The sequence below is a fragment of the Enoplosus armatus genome, chromosome 7 (genome assembly GCF_043641665.1).
Source record: "Enoplosus armatus isolate fEnoArm2 chromosome 7, fEnoArm2.hap1, whole genome shotgun sequence".
Classification (NCBI taxonomy): domain Eukaryota; kingdom Metazoa; phylum Chordata; class Actinopteri; order Centrarchiformes; family Enoplosidae; genus Enoplosus; species Enoplosus armatus.
In genome coordinates, this window is record NC_092186.1 from 3,812,758 (window position 1) to 3,838,531 (window position 25,774).

At 40.1% G+C, this 25,774-nt stretch overlaps 1 protein-coding gene across 13 annotated transcripts in view; it reads left to right on the forward strand.

Moving 5' to 3' along the window:
* The window catches only part of nlgn1 (neuroligin 1), a 263,428-nt gene that overhangs the window by 67,377 nt on the left and 170,277 nt on the right, over positions 1 to 25,774 (forward strand). For 3 of the 13 annotated variants that reach the window (XM_070909590.1, XM_070909591.1, XM_070909593.1), the window contains one exon: positions 18,281 to 18,340. The exons of 3 other annotated variants lie outside the window; for them this stretch is intronic. In XM_070909590.1, the coding sequence (XP_070765691.1) occupies positions 18,281 to 18,340 (60 nt within the window). Of the gene's footprint in view, positions 1 to 322; positions 353 to 3,279; positions 3,313 to 3,978; positions 4,002 to 11,476; positions 11,490 to 12,094; positions 12,116 to 12,265; positions 12,272 to 13,860; positions 13,877 to 14,922; positions 14,949 to 18,280; positions 18,341 to 23,398; positions 23,419 to 25,774 lie in introns of all 13 variants that reach the window. 7 more of the 13 variants (XM_070909594.1, XM_070909597.1, XM_070909596.1 and 4 more) reach the window with 7 other exon arrangements.

Genomic DNA, 25,774 nt, shown 5'->3' on the forward strand with positions numbered 1-25,774 from the left:
CATGCTCATTGCCTTTCTCTTTCTTCCACCCTTTCTTTTTCCACCCTTCCACCCCTTCTCTAGCTCTTCTTTTATCCGAGCCAAATGCTAATGCAGCCAGACGGCTCTTTGAAATTGAAATGATGTGAAAATAGAATTGCAGTGGCAAATGAGCTGTGTTTGCTGGTCCCGTCGGGGCCAAACGAGCCCTTTGAACGCGCCTCTCCCCCAGTGAGGAGTCCCTGTTCTGGGCCGCAGTCTCTCCGGCACTCCCCTCCCTTTTCACATCAGCTGGAGAGCTCCCAGAGGAGCAGAGATCAAGCTGTAGCTGATTGGGATGGAGTTTGTTTCACACATGCGCACACGCACATGGGTATATACTTAGCCACATTTGCACATACAAACATCCTCGCAACCAACTCAAAGGCATGCAGAGGTTTCCGCACGCACGCAAACACACATTAGTATGCTCGAAGTTCACATGCACGTAGATGCATGTATAAAGGTTGCAAGCTGCATAAACACACAGGCACACTCATGTTCAATGCTGACTTTAATTTAGCTTTAATTTGAGGGTGTTGAGCAATTGAATTGATGAACCTACAGTAGGCTACATCGGATGAAGAGTGTAGGAATTGTTGCCCTTTTGGTGTGACGTAAGTAGATCAGTAGAGGAGTTGGCTCAGTTGTCAAAAAAAAGGAAAAATTATGAATAAGGGCCTATCTCCAATATAAACCTGTCTCAAATAAAAGCCTGGTTTTCCATGCAATTAAGGGAGGCCAGTATTTGAGAATTTACTATAGTCTTGCCATTTTAGGGAACCAACGTTTATAAAACAAGCTAACATGTAGCCATCAGCAGCCTCATGGTGTCTTCCCCCGGAGGCCCTCTGCCAGACCTGCACTGCAGCAAGCTTTGCTTCTTGCTTCTGTCAGAGGCTTTTTGTCTTGAGTTTAGCTGGACTGAGATCAGTTGGCCGACATACCTTCCAAGAAAAACAAGATAATCAGTTATTTCAACAAATAATGACATATGTTTGTGTTCAAATGGCCATTGGTCTAAAGTTATGCAATGTTGCCATGGAGTCTGCAGAGGGAGGAAGTCGGGCTTGCTTTAGATGGCTGTATTTAGGCCAGCTGTATTGTTAAACAGACTTCTCACCCCTTTAAAATCACCACATTAGGCAACAAATGAGAGACTTTCTTGTCCATTGAAATGCTTCGAACTTTAACAAGGGAGACTGCTGTTTGTTTCTTGTTTCCTTGTTTCTTGTTTCCTTTGTTTCCTTTAAACCATGACCATGTTTGTTCCCTGACCTTAACCAAGGGGTTATTATTGTAACCATAATAATGAATTAACCTTAATAAAGTAGTAATTTTAACCCAAACCAAGTGTTCCCGAACCTAAGTTGTATTTGTGAACCAAACCTTAACCATAGCTGTGTGAGATCAGACAACAATGTTTGAAACAGTGATATGTAATGCTTTTGGAAGGCATGGACAAATGACCGTCCTGTCAATAGGGGTGTCTTAATGAGTATTTGTGGAGGGCAATGACAAATGACATATTATGTTGTTGAATTTGAAGGACTTGTTGAGAGCGTTCCTCTATTTTACCATGAAGACTTGAATTCTTTGACTTTATGTTTAGGATCATCTATGTGGGCTACGGGTCTATCACTGTTCACCCTTTATGGAAGTGAACGCCCTCAAACGCCCTCAAACACCCTAAAAGCTAAAAGTCAGCACAGCTCGTCACTGTTTCCTTTCAAATCCAATGTGCTGGAGTACAGAGATGAACCCAACGGAAAGATTGGACACGTGCACATGCACACACCTGACTTGAACAGTTTCTGGAAACTTGCCAGTATCAGAAGCAAAACAGCAAAAAACTTTTTGATGGGGAGTCCGATCAACAGTGCACCGGTGAGGAGAAAGACAAACGCACATCCACCAAGGACAAGACGCTCAGGAGAGAAGGAGTGGAGGGGCGAATAGAGAGAAACAAGAAAACCGAGAGAGACAAGAATAGATAAAGACATGGGTCGAGTGAGACACGAAAAGAGAGGAGGGAGTGTTTAAATGTCAGTGTTTTAGATGACAGCGATCCCAGCCCTAATCCCCCAGAATCTGCTCTCTGCTTTCTGACACACACAAAAAAAAAAACACTGCCATGGAGTGAAGCATTCTTCTTTCAACACACAAAAGGAATACATAAGTCTCTCTCAGAGTCTTCGTTATGATTAATGAATGATACGGTGGTAAATACTATCAGTCTATAGTAAAACATCGTGATGACACTCACCTCCTCACACACAGAAAAGGAATCATCTTTATATTAATACATGATGAGCATTAATGCTCAATGTACTGTAATTGTGTGTGTGAGTGTTGACACCTCACTGGGCTGTTTGATTGAAGGCCGATCAGATGTTTACTTCCATAGTGTGTTATCTGTTTCTTCTTCTCCGCCCTGTGAACAAGCCACAGCAGACACCTGACTTCTCTCTCATGTCTATTTTACCCTTCACTCAACCATTTGTTCCCTCCCGTCTCTTCAGCTCTCCTCACATTCAATTTTAGTTTTACCACAGTGTCGCACCATTTCATGGCTTTAGATGGTAATATTCAGGCCAGCCACGGTCCAAATGAAACAAACTTCAGTGGTGGAGGAGGCCTTGGTGGCCTAAACTTCCCCAGTGCTCAACCATAACTGTGGCAGATCAGACTACTCTCATTTGCATCGGTCACTGGTGATGGTTTTTGATGAACTGCTGCATCAGAAAAACACTCATTTGGGTTTGTTTTGGTTTGGTGGCACCTTTTTCAGTCAGGAAAGTGGAACGCTAAGTCATGGAGAGGCATGTGAAAATGGTAGCATTTTATTCCAGGGCTGCTTAACATTATGTAAACAAAGGCACGTTTTTGTTTTTCTAAACAATGGAGAATATGTATTCTATTCAATTTCTCATGGGAAGATTGGATTAGAGGACAGAATGAGTGAATGAGACCGAGTGACAGAGAGATTGGGGCAGATTGGATTACAGGAAGGAATGAATGAGTCACATTAAGTGACAGAGTGAGTAAGAGAGGGAGAGACTGTGTGTCACCATGTGTGTATTTGTATGCTGCTGAGAGTACAAGTCTGTGTATAAGTACGTGAGCATGTGGATGTACGTGTATGGGAGACGATATCGCTTGCTAGCGCGGGTGGGTGTGTGCGCCCCTTGTGTTCCCCTAGCCCACATGCTGGTGCTTGTCAAGTCAAGGAAACTTCAAGAGATTTCTGTCTTTAAAAAGAAAAAAAGAAAAAAAAAGAGCTTCAACTTCACAGTCGGTGGCTGCATATGAAACGGCAGCGTGGCCTGACTTAGCCTCGCTTCGGCCTCTGTGCTGCTGCCGCGGCTGCCTCCAGCGTCACTCCCTGGCCCGCCGCCCGGTATGGAAATACCCCTCAGCCTTAATGTACATTTCATTTAATAATCAGTGATTGATCCCTGCTGGTAATGATGTATAAGCAGGAGGATTCAGGGATGAAGAATATTCTCAGTCAATAATTGGAAAAGGTAGAGGCCCCTGAGGAAAAGGACAGGCGACCGTGTTGCCAATAGCTGCCTGTCTCCTTAACTCTCCAGTTGTCAATATGGCATCTCTTTATTTGCCAGTGGAAATTAGCGCCATGGAGTCTTGTTGTTGAGTTAGATTCGCATCAACCTCACAGAGCTAATTAGACACACTTGACCTTTTCTGCATGAGGCTACTTTTAGAGATGGGACTTCACTTGAAGACGAGGCTAGGACAATTAGACCAGGGCATCTGAAATGTTTTCATGTCACGGACCCCTGGATAAACACACTAACACACACACTTACCTAATTGTCTATGTCCCGCTATGCGTGATTTCTCTATTTGTCTACAGCATCTTTCAAATTACTCTGATGGCCTGAGATTTTGTTTGTTGGAGAAGGACACAGTCGCAGCCGGATTGGGCACTTTGAGTTCACTCATCTCGGTGTCCCAGGGTCGGATTTGTTCGCTGCCAGTTCCTTCTGAGATACCACCACCAAAGATGCCAAAGTCAGAACTTTTCAAATTCAAACACAAACCTTGTTTCCTAAAAATTATGTTCATGTACTTTGAATTTCAAAGAGCGAATATGTGCTGAAAGAAATGTAATGTTACCTGGGTTACACTTTTAGTGAAAGGTTAGGGACAGATTGTAGTCGTGGTTAAACAAATTCAACACAGGATTGTTACGTTTTTGATGTTGAAACAAAGCCACGATGTTTCCCTCTACAACCTTCACCGAACCCCGGTTTCTGTACTTTTTACGTGACCATAATCCAGGCAGCAATTATCTTCCCAAAACGTTTTCTGCCGAAACCGTTTTTAGCTGTGTATGAATGTCATTTCTGGAGACAGGGTTGAATCTTTACATAGGGGATTGGAGTTTTTAAGATATCAATATAGAAGCCTTCTAAACATGCTCAGTATATTTTCTTGACTTTTTTATCAGTACTAGTAGCAACTGACTATCACTGAGTCATGTAAGTGTCAGCATGGAGCACGTGAGCCACTATCACATGGATGGCTTGGTGTCTCTGTCCTCGTCGCTTCATGAGACAGTCTTCCCAAAACCTGGTTCCATTTTTTTTTTTTTAATCCCTTCACTACTGAGGCTCAGTTTGGCTTGGGTCAGCATACTGTATGGTCTGGTTGAATAAATACTTCAAGAGCAGGCCTTTCTCCACCGTACTGTGGACCTATCTCGTGGCTAATGAGCTCCTCACCAGCACACATCTTCATTGATGTTTTTGCCTCCTCAGGTCCAGAGCAGATAAGACCCCCAGAGAGCTTCTCCAATCACGCACACACACACACACACACACACACACACACACACAGACACACATATACCTTAAGATGTTTGAAAGTCAACCATGTTTGTGACATTTAGTGACATTTAATATTCATGAAGACACCCATGCTGTTTCTATTTGTGATGCTGAATGAGATTTACACACACGTTGTTGCGTAGTGTGACACATCTTTGTACATCTGCGCAATGGTATGCATCAGTGCATGTTTGTAGAGAAAATGTATGACTGTGTGTGCGTTCTCCTAAAAACAACACTATATAGTAATCGACTATTTGCTTCATCAGATAACATATTGGGGGAAACATAATGCTTCCTTTTTTAGTTTTTCATATTGACCAAATGTTCGCACCCAACACTGTAAAAGTAATATATTCGGAGTACGTTCAAAATCATCAGCAAAATGACCATGAAAATGATTGAATATTTGCATTTCAGAATATCACATTTTAGATTGTTTTCCTAGATATTATCTTTTTTAGTCCTAAATTATTATGTGTTAAGGTCAATGCTGAAACAGGACGTGAACCCTGTATTATATATATTGAGGGAGTAACTTGTGGGTATTTATGGTATCCAAATAGTCAAATTTAATAGTTAGTTAAATTAAATATCGCTCTAAATTACGAGTATCAGTCAAAATGAAACCCCCACCTCATTCATGAATTATTAAACTGAGTTGTATTCCCCTTTAAAGACATATCTTTAGTTACTTAAAATGAGAGCAGGGTGGTCTGCCCCCTTTAAATGTTTTACCAGATATTTCAGTGATGTTATACTGTAGAGACAGACAAGAAAGGAAAGAGAGAGAGAGAGCTATGACAGCATAAAATGAGCTGGGATTCACTCCCATGCAGCTGCATGTACGTGGCTTTTACTCTAATTGGTTTTGTCACCATGAAGCCCAGGGCTTCTTTTTTAAGATCTCCTTTACGTCATGTACGCACAGTGGGGGAAAAGCAGTTTGGAAGATGCTGATTTCCACTAAAATGTGGCTTCTGGCTGTCGTGGTAGCTCAGCAGGCCAAGGCACATGCAATGTGTGTGCGTGTACTAAATCTCATCCTATTTCAACTTTCATGCCACTGTCGCTGCATAATGTCTATTAAAGTAAACACAACACAAAATAGTGGTTCAAAGAAAATAAAAAGTGGGCTTTCATGGCACAGCAGAATGGCTTAAAATAGTCTTAATCCTTTTGATTATTTTTAGGTGAAAATGAAGGAGCATGTCATTAATTAGATTACTACCACTAACATGGACACTGATCACATAAATACATTACTAAATGGCATTGCTGTACACACATTTTAATGAGTCACTCATCAGTTATTCAGTACAATTTGTAGTGTTTTCTTTGTTTGTAATACATGTTCTAGCACATTTCATGGAGTTCTGATGACGGTTTTTTGTCCAATTGCATGCGTTTTGTTGAGGTGCATTGAACAGTCTCAGCCCCTGTACCAAACAGGTTGTTATTAGATACTGGTAAGACATTTAAGCCTACAAGCGGGCCTCCAATTATTTTAAGAGGAGATATAAAATGAAATGACTTGTGTTTGATTCGGTGAATTATTTCCTTTTTTTAACCTCATATTTAAACAGCCATGAACTGCTGTTTGTCAACACAATTTAAGTTCTACGGAGATGTCAGGATACTACGGATTTATTCAGTGTGTTTCTGTGGCTTTCCACTTTATGTGACAAAAATAGAGCAGATGTGCACGTGAAAGCATCAAATCCTGCGACTGGCCAGTGTGAAGTGTGGTGGTCCTCTCTGCTGACAGGAGAGCTGTCAGGAGCTCAGCAGCTGAAGCCAGGGAGCGCTCTGCACTGCATTGGCATTTTATCACTGAACCAGGATTACAGGGCACTTTTGATTTGCTTTGATAGTGTGATAATCCTTGAGATTTTCACTTTGCTGCCTTGAGATTCCAGTAAAGGCACTAAAATGTCAGCCTCATGAGAACAGTAAAAAGTCAGACTTTATAGATATGGACGTACCTTTGTAATGCATAGCACACAGTATCCCAATATAAGAAGATAAAAAAGAAATAAATAATCAAGAAAAATAAAACAGAAGCTGTAATATACATGTTGTTGGAGCTTCAAATCATACATAAATTTATTACGTTCTACCAATGGAACCATTCCTTATGTAGTGTTACACACATCTTTTCTGCTGAGTCTTGCCTCAAAGCCTGAAGTCAAAATCCATATTTCTTTCTCGTGTAAGTAGGGTCACAAACTCGGGTTTAAAACCTCTGCAGTTCCTGTCATACCATATTTCACAGAGCAGTGGGTGAACACAGAGCAGAGCTGACAAGTCTCACTGCATGAGGAGAGAAGGCTCAGTTCAAAAACAGCTTGACTCCCTGATAAACGGACTGGCCACTGGCCTATTAGCTGACAGTGTTGGTTTAAATGAGTCAGTTAACAAAACGGAAAAAAAAAGAAAAAGAGACTTGTTTCTTAGATGTGAGACATGAAGTCCTGACACATCCTGAGATACAGAATATGTGAAGCAACTGGTCAGTGACCACTGAACCGCTTTGGCCGACGTTCTATCCCCAATGATGTCTGGTTGTGAGTTGAGTCAAGTCTTGACAAAATCGGCAACATAATGGATGTTGCCACCAGTGTGGTTATTACAAACTCTTTGTTTGTTATAGTTTTTCCACTGCTCCAGTTATCAAGAGAAATATTGCTTTAATTGGATTTAGTTTGTCGACCTTGGTCTTGTTCTCATATTTTTGTCCAATCCTGATAATATTTGAGAAATAACACTGGAAATCCCTTTAGCTGTTGGAGCAAACTGCATAGCTGTTTGCAGCAACAACAGTGTTTACCTTGTTATTTTACTTTTACAAAATCAGAAACTCAGAGACACAAACCGTCTTCTCTTTCAATACTTCTCTAGCATGCATATAAGCACAACTGAAAGGTAACCACAGTCTCACACTAACTTTTTAACTCACTGCCGCTTCATAATGAAGAGATTCTGTGTTCCACCCTGCTATGAACAGCTTTTATCTTGGTTGACAGAGATACTCCTGACAGCACTGTTCTGATTCAACACAACTTCCTGCTTTCACAAGACTATCGTCCCACACAGGTGTATAAAGAGAGGTGTTCTGCCTCACTTGATTGGAGGCGGCTGTGACTCAAGAGTCAAAGCAGGACACCCACTAATTACAGGGTTGGCATTTTGATCCCTGGCTATTCCCGTCCAATGAGTGACAGGAGGAGAGCAGGCTCTTTGCCCCCTGTTTTCTAGTGTGGCCATTATGAACAACACTTTTGCCTTAAGACATGCTTGGACGACACATTGTACTAACTAGTTTGATGTGGACTTGATATCAAAATAAATTTGGGCATGGAAGATGAACTCTTCTAAACTGCTCCACACTCAATGGCATTTCTGCCTCCTCCTGCCTGCATCCCAAATCTCTGTTCCAGGAGCTCTGTTTCTATAGTTTTGATGCACTGAATCATACATATCTTTATAATAGCACACACTTTTTGGTCTCTCCTCTGAGGCATTCATGGTGTTGCAGTCGGTTGTACACACAAAAAGTGACAGGGTGTGAAAAAATGAACAAAAAGACAGTTTAAGAGAGAAGTTTAATCCCTGCCTACATTCACACCTTTCCACACATCTGGCTGTGTGATGTGGGCTTAATTGATGGAATATCAGTTTCTAAAAGTTACAACATTTGTAGGAACAGTGAACAATCATGTGAAACTAAGGCCCAGGTCGACGAATACCGGGATTTCACCTTTAACCTAACACACTCTACAGTGTGTTACTGAGTCATGTGATCACTCCAAACTCCTCTTTTCATGGTTTATTTAGAGCTGCATCCATGAACCTTCACCTCAACTAGGTCTGTCGCCACTTGCTGGTGGTTTTCATATGAGTAAATGAAATGAGATACTCAACTGGAAACAACGGCTTTAAATCAAGTGAATGTGGAAATGCCCTTGAATGCTAGTAAAATCATTACAGTACATGATGTGCTCTCTGTTTGATCTGCTGCTTTGATGTTTGACTAAAGCATGTCACACTCACATCTTACTGTGAAGGACATTTGACTAATATCCTACTATGTAAGACCTTAGTCAAGATTTCTGCTGCTGGTCTCTTCTTTTGTAAGACAGAAACTGTCTTTAACCCGTAATGTTTACCACTAATGCGGCATGCTTTCTTAGTAGATGTTTGCTCATTTGCACACTAGTCACACATCTTCGCTCACGTCCTCCCCTCCCAGGCCTTTCGCTGCTTTGAATTGAATCACTGACATTGACTGTGTGGGTGTTTGTTTCGTCAGCAAGCAGTAAAAGGAGAAGGAACAGTGGAGGAATGCAAGAATAAAATTATTAATACAAGGGGAGGGGAGGAGGAGTATAGGAAGTGTGAGAAGATGAACTAGGTGTTAGGAGGAAGCAGAAATAAAGAACGAGAAATGTTGCGTGGGTATGAGACAAGGTGAGAGGGACATTAGAGTGGGCTTGCAAGCTTTCAGGTCTCAAATGCATCATATTTCAGCTAGTTTACAGCTCAGGCGGGTTTGGTCAGTCATTGTGTGTGTTTGCAATAGGATATTTTAAGATACTTCAGAAAAGGTGAGTTAGAACTTCATGTGTTTTTTGTAGCTTCAACGTTGTTAAAGTAATGAGGCCACAAAATAAATTGCGATCAGTCAAAAGCATTGTCCTTTTTTTAAATTTAACCACAAAAATGGGCCAAGAAATACCATCTTTAACATGGCATTAGAATGAGATTTAGGTCATAGTTTGTCGTGCTGACTTTATTTTATTCAAATGGGACCGTACATACTATAGAAGATGTTAAATGGGGTTTTTGTGCTTGCCTAGTTTCATTCAAAGGGTTACTTATCTTCTTCTTTAAAAAGAATAGAAAAGCGGTAATGCAAAAGAAAGGGCGTGTTATATAATAAGGGTCGTCTGGGTCATCTTATATTCAACAGAGCACTTTCCAAGTGCAGGATTCAATCATGGATAATGTGACCTGCCTCCGTCTTGAGTGTCTGGAGGTGGTTGTTTGGTGTTAAATATTTATGTGTTTGTTTTTGTTCATATTTCATCACTTTTTTCCCATATTGTCTTGTTTGAAACAAGTTCATAGTGCAGGTATTGCCCACGTGTTATTGCACAACCATGCACATCCACACAAACATACACAGAAATCTGCATTTATTTAGTCCAGCAGTCTCTTAGAGGATTTTCTGTTTTATTTTCCTGACAACATTTACATTACTGTTGTTATGTGCTTTATGGAAAGAAAACCAGTTCAATCAGGAGAGACTGAATTGAAAAAGAGGCTTAAAAAAAGTAATTCAATTATTTTATTTGACATTGTGCACAATAGGACGCTTGGTCCTCGTCGTGACGTCATTATTTTAAGGGGCCAGTGAAACCATGAGCTGTACAGGAAGGTCCCCCAGATGGAGTCTAGACACTGGTGGTGGCGATGAAGGGGTGAAGAGCAATGCTGACCATCTGGTCGTATTAGATATGGAGGAGAAGAACTTGAGGTGAATGGGGGGAGGGTCGCATCGCTCGGACACTGAAAAGACAGCTGACAAAGACAGGAACTGTATCATAGTTTGACAGCAACGACGATTGGCTCATGGAGGTTGTGGCACAAATCTGATTGGTTTAACTGAGAGAGTGAACGCCCGTTAGCTGATTGAGTTGAAAGGAGAAAAGGGCAGAGAGAGTGAGGAAAGAGAGAGGAAATAAATGAGGAGCATGACTTCCTGATTGAACTTTCACTAAGCTTTATGTGCTGGTAAAAACACCTTTTTTTTCACTCTTAGTTCCATTCTGCTGGTGGGGGTGATTCTCATGAAATAATTCTCAATCCTATCTTTGTGTTCTCTGCCTAATCTTACTTCATGTGCTACAGGCAAACAGCCTAATGATGATCCAGAATATTAATGCATACTCCCCCCCCCCCCCCCCCCCCCCCCCCCCCCCCCCACACACACTCCCCCTTAGGATTGTATAATCTTATGATCTATGTTAGGACACATTTTTCCATTTACATGACATATTTTAGTCATTTTTCAGACACCTCAAACACATTGTGTTCCACAGTCGTCTGAATAAATGGCGGCATTATTCAGTTCTCTAATGCACGACTGTTTAGATAGATGGCTTCACAGAGGCCTTTCTTATTGCTCTTATATGTAAAGTATGAATTTCAAAAGGCTTCAGAATCAACAAACAACTCTAAACATACAGCTGGAATTGCTGTTTATTTGGCGGAAAACACTTAAACATTTTCACCCAAAATAAAACAGTGTGTTTTGGGGAAAATGTGGTAAAACAGGGATACTGAAGTCATACACTTCCACCTACACCTCCTCCCTGAGGCCTTTTCTGATGTTGGAATTGTAACTTTTCAAAACAGACAATCCAGCAAGGACTTTACGCAGCGATCGGCCAGGTCTGTGGAGGGGATCTCTCGCTTTCTACGTTTTCATTCATCACACAACAACTTCTGACACCTTTTATGTGTACAAATGAGTGCAACGCCATGAATGCCTTTCTACGTTCACACAGTACGAACCTGTTCATTTCGGTCTCAAGAAGTTCTGCAGCTATTGTCACACTACTTCCTACTTCCACTACTGCCTTTGCTACTGAAAGGTAACTGCAAGAGGCTGCTTGTAGTAAAACCTAGACATACTGTATGTCATTTTAATTAAACACAAAACCAATGCTGTCATTTTTGCTTGAGAGGAATTCTTGGAATATTAAAAATATCTCTTAGGACAATCATTTTGTAATACCTTATATAACCAATACACTGTGTTTTAAGACATGAGCCCCATCATCACACTTCCAAAAAACACAGTTCCTGTGCTTACTCACTGCTCACAGTCTCTGTTAATTTGCCTCATAGAGGGTTTGCTGAAGTGCATTAGACTCCCAGTTTTGCCTTGGGGATTGGATTCTGTATTTATAGTTTACAGCCTGTAGGGATTTTATCCAAGGTCAGTAGTAGATTACCTATTTGGCTCATTGAGCCGTGCGCTCTGTTAGATCCCCTTTTTTAATGTGCATTCGTGATTGATTAAGCCGCTGTGTTTCTTTGCTGGTGCAGACCTTGACTGATGCACACAGAGAGCAATATGTATGTATGGATAGCTCTTGTGCTGAATGTGCGATCGATGCATGGACTCTCCTCGCAATAATTACCTCATCCAGGAGAGGGGGGAAAGCCTGAGGGTTGAGAGTGTGTGTGTGTGTGTGTGTGTGTGTGTGTGTGTGTATTATCCTTGCTTCCTGGCTTGCGTTTTGAGTCATGGATTGTTGCAGAGTGTCAGAGAGCATGAAACTCCTCGTCATCAGTCTCCAATCAATGCTGATGGTGGAGAGAGGAAGGTGCGAAGATGGAAGAGAGAGAGAGAGAGACGGAGAGAAAACAAGCAGCTCGACTGCAAAAGAAGAAGAAAGGCAGAAAGTGGAGATTATAGACTGAAAGTCACTGAAAGACTGAAAATCAAAATGTAATATTTGCTCACAGATGGGACAAAGCGATTACATGCGCTGTTTCTCGTTCTGTTAGGCTTGAAAGGGAAATTCAGTTTCGTACAACGCTGGGTGTTTTCTTTTTCTTTCTGTTTCTTCTGTTGTTGATAACATACCCACCAAGCCAAGATAATGGCACTGATCTGGGACCATGGTGACTTCACTATAAAAACATTGATGCGTCGAGAGACATGAGCTGCCAGTTTCTAGCATAGCTAAACTTAATTGGAAGAGAAGGCCAATGGTAAAACTATGACCCACACTGTCCATTTTAATCATCATCAACATTCATAGACTGACCTGGGTCACCTTTGACCCGATGTACTTACCACGGTTGTGTGCACCCGTTTTGCCAGTTGAATCAGAGATTATTACTGACATTTCAGATCTCAGAAATTATTAGCACAATGTCCGAATGAAATATGGTCCAAAACTACTAAAATAAGGCTTTTCCATCTTAATGTACACTTGCACACTCAGACTAACCTACGCAACCTATTACACATGATCCGCCATAAAATCTACTTTTATGCCGTCGTCATAGAGGTGTTAATTAAGTTCTATGTTTTAGCATTGAGGTCATAGTTAGTGGGGGTGTTGTACTGGACTGAATTATGATGAGAGTTGTTTCTAACATTCTGCCCCCCTCATGTATGTGAACAACAAATTAGAAACACTTCTCAATATAATATGCATGACATTATGGCAGGGCTGTTGTATTGGATTGTATTAGATTACACAGGTGTACTAAATATAGTGGCCACTGAGTGTATCTTTGACATATTGAATTAGATACCAGAAACTTGACAAAACAGAAGTCTCTTCCTGTTTGATGCCATAAAGCAATTAAGCAGATTTCCCTCTAAATTTGACTTTTCTCACAATGTGCAAAGCAGTATAGAGGCCAGTCTTTGATGGTCATGTTTTTTTTTGTCTTTTTCTGATGGTGCTTTTAGTAATGTGAGCATGAAAGCTTACTATACTACAAAATAATCGTAACACAGTCCACTTGTTAGTTTTTTGAATGACCATCTGAAACAGATGGCGTGACCAAAACTGCTCACAGTATCAAGTGGGAATGGGAGAGAAAGGCCAGAGAAAGATCAAAGATCGTGTGCACATCTGATGCCAGAGACATCTTTGAACAGAGACGGGGGCTTGCCATCTCCCCTCCCTGTACGACCACCTGTTACCACTTGACCAAAGTCCCATAAATAGGTAATGTGATGACACTTGATGTGATGAGGAAATTGCATCACCATCCGATGCAGTTGAAAGCTTCAGAGAAAAACCTCGTAAGAAGAGGGTGAAAAGAAAGGAGGGTGGACCGACATTTTCATGGAACACCGAGACGGAGATTGAGGCGATGGAAACAGAAAAGAAAGGAATGATTAAACACATGATAAATGAGAGAAAGAGAGGGACAGAAGTGTAGGAAAGAGTAGAAGATGTTAGAATGTAACGCAGAGAGTGAGAGACACACACAGTCAGATGAAAGAGATGAAAAGTTCCTAATCACCTATCGCAGCTGATGCCAGCTGAGACCTCAGCAGTGTCGGTGCTTGTGCTACCCCCCCCACACACACACACACACACACACACACATATGCTCAGAGTGACAGGTAGGGGAGTGCAGGTCAGTGTCGGGGCCTCCTTGTCACTGGGCAGTTTAGAATTGACACCTGATTTGCTGTATGATGTCTCTCTCTCTGTATGTGTGTGTATTCATGAGCAGGTGTCAGTGTGTGTGTGTGTGTGTGTGTGTGTGTGTGATAGGAGCTGTCATGCAGCTGTCTTGTCTTCTCTGATCCCCACTAACCCTCAGTCAAACAACATACCACTGTATTAGCAGCACATGTGCAGCACAGAGTGGCCACATCAATCACATTCTCTTCGATTCGTTTTCAAGTTGCTCATAACTCCAAACTCAAACTTTTTTTTTTTCTCTCTCTTGTTTTGTGTTTCTTTGCAGGCCATTTATTTTACCAGGGCAGGGGTTTACTAATTGCTTGCGATATACAGTACATGAATAAAGTCTGTGTGTTTGGATAAAAGTTAGTTTATAGTTTTAGAACCTTTGAAATGTTTTTTTTAAACTGGATGATGGGTAGTACAATTAAACACAAAAAGCTGTTTTTGAGCTGTTAACACATTGATTTATCCTGTATTATACAAATCTCAACAATGCAGATAAATGCTGTTTTTGGAGGTTAAAACTTCCCTTCTTTTAGTTTGGAAAGCTGCAAAGGCTGAAAAGTTGACACCACCGCATTTGACCTAGTCTGACCTAAGTGAGCAAAAAATGTTTCCCCTATTGATCACTGGAAGGTGGTTTTGGCACAATGTGTTAACTCTACATATTGTTAGAAAGCAGAGCCATGTCCCCTGACATCCCCCAAACTCCTGCACCCCGACTAGTTTCAAATGCAGTGAGTGTGGGATATGGAACAGGCTGTAAGGTTTTGTTGAAGTACTCCTCAAATGTGGAGAAATTGAGTTGGGAGTCAAGATAAGGTGGGTAGAAATGTACGTACAACACTCCATCAGGCTATTAAAAAGTTACTTTTGAGTTATTTTCAAGAAAGACGATAGAAACAAGTATTCTCAGAAACAAGGCGCGCTGCAAGGTCAAGGAGCAACATAAAAAGCCATCTAGTATTTAGACGTTGCCAGAGTGTTACATCAAGTGTCCTTGTCAGTTTAGCTGTCTGAGTTCCAGACACTTAGAGATTCTATGTCAAGGAGCGCTGAAGTTGTTGTGAAGGCTCACAGTGCACCACCATCTTACTATGACACTTTATGCTCCTTTAATCTCTCATGTTATTGCCACCACGACACATACTAAAACTAAAATGTTCTCACCATATTCAAGTTTCTTGTCATGGTAATATACAAACATACCCCTTTGTAACAACAAAAGTTAAGTCAGTATGTTATAGGGAGAAATTTTCCTTTTTTTAACACAACACCTTGATATGCTATTACGAGAATAGTTTCTAGTTAACACTAAATCATTTAATACACAGAAAATACGTCATAACATGAATAAATATTGGGGTTTTTGGCATGGTTGAAGCAATACACTGCCATAAGTGATTAGTATTAATTAGGTTTACCAACTACTTCAAAAATGACTTCCATTTCCATTAGTCTGTAGCTATACTGCAGATTGTATAAAAGTTGTAGCAAATATAAAGATTTTTACCTGGATGCACTATTGGATTTAATTGAAATATCCTATTTAATGTAATACTGCATCATTTTATACATGTTTACCCCAAAAAGTGTCACTGGAAACTTTGGAATCTGGACTAGAAAGTTTTGTGTTTAACTGCCCAACATGCATTTGAAAAGATAGACAGGGAGTTTAAGAAGGTAATGGCCATAAGATGAACAACAACCACATTCTTTTATGTGTGGTGTATTTTTAATTTTTAGCACAGAGCTGTTAAAAGGCTAACGTGAATCTCCCACAACCTGTATGTATTGTTTTGACAGTGATCTCTCCATGCAGTATACTCAGGTGTATAAACAGGTAAAACATCTCTAGACAGCGGCTGCTCTGTGTTTCTTAGACGTTTCACATTTCGAAAGAAGCGATTCTCCGTGTCTTGGTGCTTATTCAGCACAGAAAAAGCACAAGTCAGCTCTTGCTTATCAAATTGCTTGTCAAATTCACAAAAGAGAGCAGGGAGACTGCTGTAGGACAGAATGATATGTGGGGAGCCAGCTTCCTCTTTAAAGTCACCAGAGAGAAATGGTTGGCCTTAAAATAAACCACCAGGATGTTGAATGATCGAGGAATTATTGCTCATCAACATGAGCTACTGACTCAAAGTATCTTGAACCTTTAAAGTGATTCATCTCATTCAACAGTTTTTTTTTTTCAAACCAACACAGCCATTGGAGTTTTTATTTAATTTTCCCCATTTAGTCAGAGCCATTTTCCAACATTAAGGTTATTCACAGAATGTGTCTTTAAACCTTTGTCATGTTGAAATTGAATACAATATCAATGTTATAAAGTCAAATGGAATTGAAGTAGCATTAAACTGCTGGCTATTTGGTGCTGTGGCTAATGAAGGAAGTTGGAAAGGATTGGAGTTTCCTCATCAGTAGATGGCTATTTTAAGCCCTGTGGCATCACATGTTGTGGATGTCATTGCTTTGTGTGTGTGTGTGTGTGTGTGTGTGTGTGTGTGAGTGAAAGTTGAAGCACTGCCAGTATGTTTTCATATTTTTCTGCGTGTCATCCACTCTGCTAACATACATACTTTACTTCAAGCCTGCATGTTTTCAGATCTGCTATGTAGCTTCTGTGTGTATCTCTTTCTGTGTTCTTTGTTAGTGTGTGTTTGTGTACTTTTGTTTAAGATAGCATGTGTTTATGTTTATGTATGTACAGAAACACTTGTATTAAAATTACAATTTGTTGGTTTTAATAAAGAAGCAGCTGACTGCTTCCCCTGTCTTAACTATCCCATCAGGTACTTACATGCTGTTAAGTCTTAAGTTCAATTCTTTTTGCCTGAGCTCTACAACCACAGTTCACGTAGAAATAAGTTTAACATTTTGGGGAAAGCGCTCATTTACTTTCTTGCGGAGAGTTAGATGAGATTGATACCACTCACATGTCTGTATACTAAATATATGGCTACATCCAGCAGCCTCTTAGCTTAGCTTAGCATAAAGACTGGCCCTAGGGGGAAACAGCCAGCTTAGCTTTGTCCAAAGGCAACGAAATCCAACTACCAGCACCTCCAAAGCTCAGCAGTTAACACGCTATATCTTGGATCAGTCACTTCCATGAGTCCTGTCGTCAGTTTTTCCATGTTTCCAGCCTGTATGTTAAGCTAAGCTAGCCTTGTATTTACGGTACTCATGTGAGAGTGGTATCGATCATCTGGTTTAACTCTGATGAAGAAAGCGAATAAGTGTATTTCCCAAAATGTTCCTTTATTTCTTGTCCTTCACAATAATGGCCAATTAAAGTACTGACATAAGGTTTTTGTTGTTTGTTGTACAATATGGATTATTATCAAAACTGAACATCTCATATGTCTCCATGAGGACAAGACTTGTCTCGAATGTGAATTCCCTGTCTGTGTGATTCTGTAGTTCACATTGGCAATATCAGAAAATAAGTTAAAAGAAAAATAGAAATCAATTTGCGTGTTCTCCAGTGTCTGCTGTCCTCATCTCTGTGTCTCTCTGTCATTGAAATGTTCTGATGTAAGCTACGCTTCACAACAGCGCCCCTGCAGTCAGATCTATGCATGACACTGGCTGTGCATGTTTGTGTGTGTATGTGTGTATTTAGGCCCACACACACTTAACGCATTCTGAAAATACAACAGGGGGAGTTTGTCACATGCTTCAGTTGAATGCTTTTAAACAAATGCTGCTTCTTTTACAGCCTCTGCCTTTTTTTCTCTGCTGTGATCATTTCCAAATGTTAACATAATGTCTCTGATATGTATAATTGATGCTACTGTATGCACTGTTTCAAAGAGGTTTATGTATTTTGATCCTAAGAGGTTTGTCCTCAGTTAAGTCTTCATTTTTAACAGAGAACTAATATTTTTTCCACATCTTTTTTTTAAAAAGTTCCCTCTTTTCTTGCTCCTTAACTTTCTTAAATGAACTCATATACAGTAAATCCCTACTGTAAACATGTGAAGTGGGCATTGTGGTAATGTTTACCCAGTCTCCTTGTCAGTGTGAACATTTTTCCAAACAAAAAGGGGCTATAGAAACCTTAATTATTGACATACTTTCTTATCTTTTGAGAGCATCTTTTGAAGGCTGTGTGTGTTCTTGATCACCCTGTTTTCCTCCATCTTCTCCTTCTTGGTCCTATAGGTCCCCTTACAAAGAAACACACTGATGATTTAGGTGATAGTGACCGCACGGACGACGAAGGTATTTTTTCCCCCTGATGCCAAACTGATTTGCATGACAAGGGAAACCAAACTTACCCTTTCTCCTCCAATTTTTATCTTCTTTGATTTTCTTACATTTCTTGTCCTTTTTTTGAAAGTGATGGACATTTTGTTTTTGCTCTTTACTCGTAAACTCTCTTTTTGGGCTGGATGTGTTTTGTCCTTTTCAGCTTGATGTCTAAAGTTTACATGTCTACCACCATTCTTTGATATTAATACTGTAACATAGATTCTCTGCTTGGATTTGCTGTTTCTTTTACCTTTTCTTTCCTTTTCTATGTTGCATCCCACCAGCAGATCAAGTAACTATTAACCCTTCAGCCAGCTCTTAACACATTTTTGCATGTTTTTTCTTTTAATTCGTCTCGTTTATAAAATCCGATCATGTTCAAAAGATCAGCTAACTGGCTAACTGGCTTGCACCTATACTAACACTTAGACCGGTTCACATTTTGGGCGTCAAACCAATGACCATAGTACATTATGAGTCAGAAACAACATGAAAACACTGTGACAAAATCAGTGCAAGCATCCCTCTTGCTGCAGAGACGTGTGGGTTGTTATCTCTCCTGGCGTGGTTTCCTGTCCTACAGGGCAAAGTGGAGCTATTTTACTACACACCAGTATGTGAAGTTAACTTTCTGGTCAACCACCCGCAGTGGCTGTGTGATTCAGATCCTAAGTCCCAAGCTGCCAAATTGGTTAGCATTACTGTCATTATGGTTTTAAGTGATCATCTAGGCTCTCCATTTTAATGTCTTTTTTTTGGAAAACACAATCAAATCAGCACATAAATACTTTTAAATGTTTTTAAATTACATGATAATTGCGATGGTCTACACATGTGGCTTCTGTCAATATCAATCATCAATCAATACCATGATTTTCACATTTGGAGGACTGCATACACAGCCGGTTGTAATTTAAATTCTGCAAGCGTCTGCGAGAGACAGAGCTGCTCTGGAGGCAGAAATAATAATCTTTCTGTGAGTAGCAGACCAAAGCCAAGAGGAAAGAGAGGATGGAGCCAATATTATCAAGTCTGATCCTGGTAACATAGATGAGCATGTAAATTTTGAAGTAGACATACAAGCCTATAGCTATGTAGGTGCTGTATTCAGTTATCCCCTTTCCTTCAACATAATTCTCAAAGCTGTAAATAAGTCAAGACATGGTTCATTTGTTTCGTTCATTCATATCCTATACTTAAGTAAAAGTACAAACACCACAATGTAAACTCTACACGTAAAATTCCTGCATTCAAAATTGCAGTAAAGTAAAAGCACAAACATATTATTAGTAAAAGTAAAAGTACTCATTATGCAGAAAAGCCCTTGTACCTTCCTTTCCATGAATATTGACCTTGAAGGTTTATTTTTGGCTTTTGAAATAGTAGTTTAATTAAAAAGAAATCTCTCCTCATTAGTAGATTAAAATGATTAAATTATTATTTTTATTATCACTGATGCACTAACAGGCATTTAAATGTTATACCTGGTCAGGGTGGAATACATTTTAACTTCTTATATATCTATATTGTTGGTTCATTTAATAGCTGATTATATGTTCTGCACACATGACTGTAAGCCCTTAAAACACAGGTAAAATGCAATAAATTACATGAACATTTCCCTCATGCTGTTGTTACTTTTTAGGCATTTATCCTATATGAGCATTGGGCATATACTGATGAAGAGGAATGCTGACATCCTGTGGATACCCGACAAAGACTATAGGACTGAAACATTGCAATGGCTCCTCTTGATATTCAAATTAAGTGTTGTTTGAAAGCGAAGACAGCGTGGTGGAAATCCATTAATCTCAGTAATACAAAAAGATGAACCTTTGCTTAGTTGCCATAAACAAGCATCCCTTTGAAAAATCATATTAGGAATAAAATGTCCTTGATAAAACCCTGAGATAGAGTCATATCCCCTTAAGGCTGCCGCAGTGCAACTTTAATGACAGGCAGAAAGTCTTAATAAGGCACCTCTACTGTATAATGTGACGAAGTAAACAGCAATTACATCCAAATAAGACTCACAACCATCCGGATCCCTTTGATCTGTGCCATCACTCAGTTTTTTTTTCCTGAGAGCTCACACACACACACACACACACACACATACACACACCAATACGATTAGAGAGAGTCACAGAGCTCACACAGATCTATTCAATGAAATCCCAACAGGCTTCAAGTATTATCTCGATAAAGGATGCAGGGCAGACAACTAATCCAGTTTAATATAGAGGAAAATATGCTCCAGAACACACACATGCACACACACAGTCACACTCTCTGTTGCCGTATCCCCGCCGACTCTGATCAGCTCGGACCCCCCCCCACCCCCAAGCGATTCTTGATGCTTTTACCCTTTGACCCCTTGTCGCCTTGTAGATGCAAACTCAATGAGGACATCCCCTAACCTCACCACCCCTCCCACTCAGCAAATCTTGGATTTTACAATCTCTTTATACTCAGTAAAGCTGGTGTTTGTAATCCTTTTGTGCTGGGAATAGAGATGTAAACAGTAAAGTCCCTGAGAGCTGAGGATTTGTTAGAAGCTCCGTTTTCTTTTTCTTTTTTCTGGCAAATATTGCTGGAGTGGTTAAGAATGGGCATACAGAAGTGGAGATGTCATGAACTCTTTTATCTACAAGGCTGTTACGGGGCCCCTGTTACCCTATATAAAGTATTATATGGCAATACCTGTGAGATATTAATCTTGCTATACACTATGGATATATTACTTTGAGTGTGGAGGGCACAAGGATATAGATTTTGCTGACAGCATGAGGACAATACTGGAACCGAGGAAAGGATGATAAAACATCAACTGGGTAATGTGTTACCTTGTTGCATCCAGCTCGCCCAGAAGGTCCTGCTAGCGACATTTCAGGCACAACTCCAACTATTGAGGTTGCTTGACATCGCATACGTGGAGTTAGTGAAGCCTCCTTTACCACTACTATTCACCATCTTGAAAATACATAAATTGGCGTTTTATTAAAATCATCAATAACCGGGAGGGATTTAAGCCCACCTACAATGACAAAGTAAAGCAAAATGCAAAAATGAAACCAACCAATATGGAACCACAAAACAATGAGTTTACTGCGGAGCAGCCCAATGCTTCAGCACGCAATTTGAATTCTAGTGAAATGTGAAGTTGAATAGTTGAATAAACTGCAGTTGCAATAAACTGATCTTGGGACTGCAGCCATGGCGATTCAGCAAGGACTGAAAATCCTGCCTTCTCTTCATGACATCCGCACATGCAACCAAGTCCTCATACTGAAACAACAAAACAGGTTGCTTGTCAGTACCCTCCAAAGCAGAGTAATAAATAAAATTATGTACTTTCCCTATATCTATTGAATTTGGGTTTAATTACCTTCAACGACTGACTTTGGCTGATGGGAGGCATTTATATTTGGCTTCTGGCACTTATGTATTATTAAGCCCCAGGTCTGATCTGAAAAATCAGAGCTTCCCCAGTTCAAAGCCTTAGTTGGGTTATGACCTGAACACAACAGTATTTACAAGTTGAAAATGGTAATTATGGTATCTCCACAAACATGAACTTGGCCTTAAACAGTAATTACACTCCAATTTCCAAGAGGTCACTTGTCAGGGTAACATAAACGTTAAAGGTCATTTTAAGAACTTGAAATGAATGACCAATCGTGTCAATAATTTTTCTGGTGAGCACAGCCTCACAACAAGTCAATGAATCTTTTTGTTATCAAAAGCAGCACCACAGCTCAAGTATACATATAGATTAGGATGGCATGCAATGCAGTAAAAGCCAATATGATAAAACAATGTGTATAAGTTTGGCCAAAATTTCAGTTCCTGAAAATATCAGCTCCTATTTGCAAATATAATATCATGCTAAGCAAGTATTTGTTTGCATACGGCAGAAGTAAATATGCAATCATTACATGTTCGTATTGATGCCATCTTACACATGCCAGTGGTTATGTATTCTAATGAGTTACATCAGCACTGTTGCGCTGATTACACAGGAGCATTTCCTCTGGAAGCCTTTGAATTGGTGTTCACCACTGGTCCTCATTTTGCTTCCTGTTGCTTTTACCGAGAGTCCCCGTGGCTTTGCTCCCTGCAGCAAAAGGCTGAAGCCCGGATAAAGAACACCTCTGCTCCTTGTGTCTGCTGTTGGTTTGATAAGTCCTCTACACCAGCAGAGGGAGAGGATACAGAAGTTGCAACAGCCCGGGGGCATCTCTCAGGGTTTGCTCAGAGAAATCTAAAGCACCTAAATCTCTTTGATCATAACCTCATCCTCGAGGAAGCAACGATCTACTCCATGTTGGCACAGTACCTGTCCTCTGACAAACTCTCCCTCACACACAGTCATCCCTGGGAAGATTGAATGGTCGAATCACTACAAGATTGCATCTCATTTTATCTCTACTCAAAGCAAGCTTTCATCTCGCTGCTCACTGTGAAAAAACCCTGGAGGGCAGTCGGATGTTCCCGCCTGTTTCAAAACACCTTTATTGAAAACTGAAATCTTTTAAAGTTACTTTAAACAGCCAAATAAAAGGACATTAATATTACAAATAATCATGGGAATATTGGACGTTCCAGTAATCAGCCCAAATACACCATTAACTCACTTCAAGGATGATGGAAAGAGATAAGGTTTGCAATCAGCTGAATGATGATTAATTCATAAGTTAGGGAAATGAAGGGAGCGACTGTGGTTTGGATGTTTTTTGTCTTGCAGTGGCAGCTAATGCAGGATGCCAGGAAACCATAATGAGAGCAAGCTGGATTGCATAAACTTAAAACCTCAGGGTACAGTGTGTTCAATATACATTGGGACTTGTTTCAGCCAGTAACTCCACGTAAATTCAGGTAAATCCATCAAATGTTCAAATATTGCCAAGATAAATTTATCTTAAACTCAGCTGACCTTCAGTAGTGAACAAAAAGAGGCGGCTGTAACTGACGATGTTTCAAACTGCAGCAGAAATAAATACATTAAGGTAATACTTGAGAGCGCAGGTGCACATACAGGAAACAGTGTCATATCATAAAAACACACCATTAATATATAAAGACTTGATTAGATCCCAGGAGCATTTTTATAATCGACAGATAATGTTCTCAATCATTCTTCTCCTTCTCATCATCATCATCATCATCATCACCATGGTTGTCAGTATCATCAACATTATCATCCTCATTTTTTTATTGTAATCAACTCACTGGGTATTATCATAATCATCGACATCATCTTCACTGTCGTAGCTGTCACCATCGTTAGCATCAGCTTCATCATCACCATGGTTATTGCTATCGTCAACATCATCTTCACTTTTATGGTTGTTCTTTGACTTCATTATTATAATCAATACCATCATCACTGTCATCAATATCATCATCCCCACCACTGTTGATCTCATCAACATCGTCATCACTGCCATCATCAAGGCTGTCAGTTATCATCATCACATCACCGCTAACACATAAACAGGATTATAATCCAACCACTCCCAGTATTGTTCATTGTTTTAATTTGCGCCATTTGTCTTCTCCCATCTCTGTGAGGTACACACACACACACACACACACACACACACACACACACACTTTTGCCATAATCCCGTGACCTTTGTTGTCAGAAGTTTCTGGAAGCCTTCCAGAGGAGAGTTACGATGTGCCTCTACATTGTGGCCACTGCCTGCTGCGACCGAGGGGGAAGAACAACTGGGGAAACAAAACACACACACTATAAAGGACAGAGAACGATAGAAGTGATGTAATGAGCTCTGCACCGAGAGAAATGGAGAGAAGGACAAACATAGTGCACGCACAATCACACATGCTAGCAGACAGCGTTTTACCTAGATGTGCCTCATTGTAATGTCCCGCTAGATTTTTCTTCTCTTTTACCCCATTTCCTTTTGCCAATTGAGTTTTCTTCTAAGGCTGTGTCTGTTTTATATTCTCTGTTGGGAAGAAAACAATCTCTGTAGTTGTCCGATATATAGACACACTGTAACATTTACTTCCTCCCTCTAATTTCTGCTGCATAATGTTTCCTGTTTCCTCAGTAATGTATTATCTTTCACCTTTACTCATACAAAAGGAAGGTAAAACGGAGAGCAAACCCACCAAAATATATATATATATTTTTTTTTTTTGCCAGAGTAGTTTTCTTGTTATCCCTATACAGTACTTTAATAAAATAAGTCAAAGTTTCATCATGATAGTCTTTGTTTACAGTAGAGTACTTTAAGGGGCACTTTTACATAATTTAAAAGCATAATTGAGCCTTCATAGCGGTGTTTGTTACTGTGATTAAGTTCCTTCAGAGTTGTTTTTCCCTTAGGTGTTTATTATTTTGTCTACCCCCTGGATTGTGAGTACTTTAAACACACTGTAGAAAAACTTTCAGACACAAACACTATCCTTCTGCCTCTCGTACGCCCCTCACAATCGAGACAATTTATTCTCTCGTCTCAGAGGTAACGCTTTTTTTTCTTCATTTCTTTATTTTCTTGCTTGGTTAATTTTTCATTCTGCGTAGATTCACTGATCTCTCTCTGGACCCGAGTCCCTCAGTGGTAAAACATCAGTGGGATAAACGATGTGTGCTGCTGCATGTACTGATGGAGAGTAGTTAGGAAGCAAGATGAAAAGCTTCATCTCTGGGACACAGAAGATGAAAGTGAAACCTTGTTTTGAACGTGGGTTGCAGCATGTTGTTAGATCTCTCCAAGTCTTCTCATCCTTTTTGCTCACAACCCAGCCCATATTAGAACCACGTCAAGGGCTAAAGCTTTACAATACAGCCCTCCTTTCTTCCACTCTAATCATCCAGATGTAACACGTTTTAATATGGACAATTTTTATGCAAGCAGCAGACTCGCCATTCTCCTTACCTTGACCTCACATTTGACAGCTGCAACCACACATTAAAAGAAAAGCAATTTCAGTATGACAACTCATCATCTAACACATATTTTATTTAGCTACTGTCTTATTACACTGCAATTATGAAAAATGATTGAGCTATAATTTAAAAGCTGAATCAACATCCTGTCCTTCACATTAACAAAACCCTGTAAATAATTTAAAAAGACAAGTGCCCCATTCAGTTTTTTCGTTGTTTAATTTCCCCTGCTGTCAGTAAGTGTTCACATACATTCATATTCACAAAATCAAGGCACACATTTCCCTACAGCTAAACAACTGTGAAGTCCTTACCTGAATTCAAATGAAAGTTTCAATAAAGCAGTATTTTTCATAAAATTGTCAAATCTAATATGCCATTTTTTATTAGATTTTCTTCCAGATTAATCGCACAAGTTTCACCCCAACATGGTATGACAGTTTAGATTGCCACTCTTGCATGTTGACAGCCCATTACCTGAG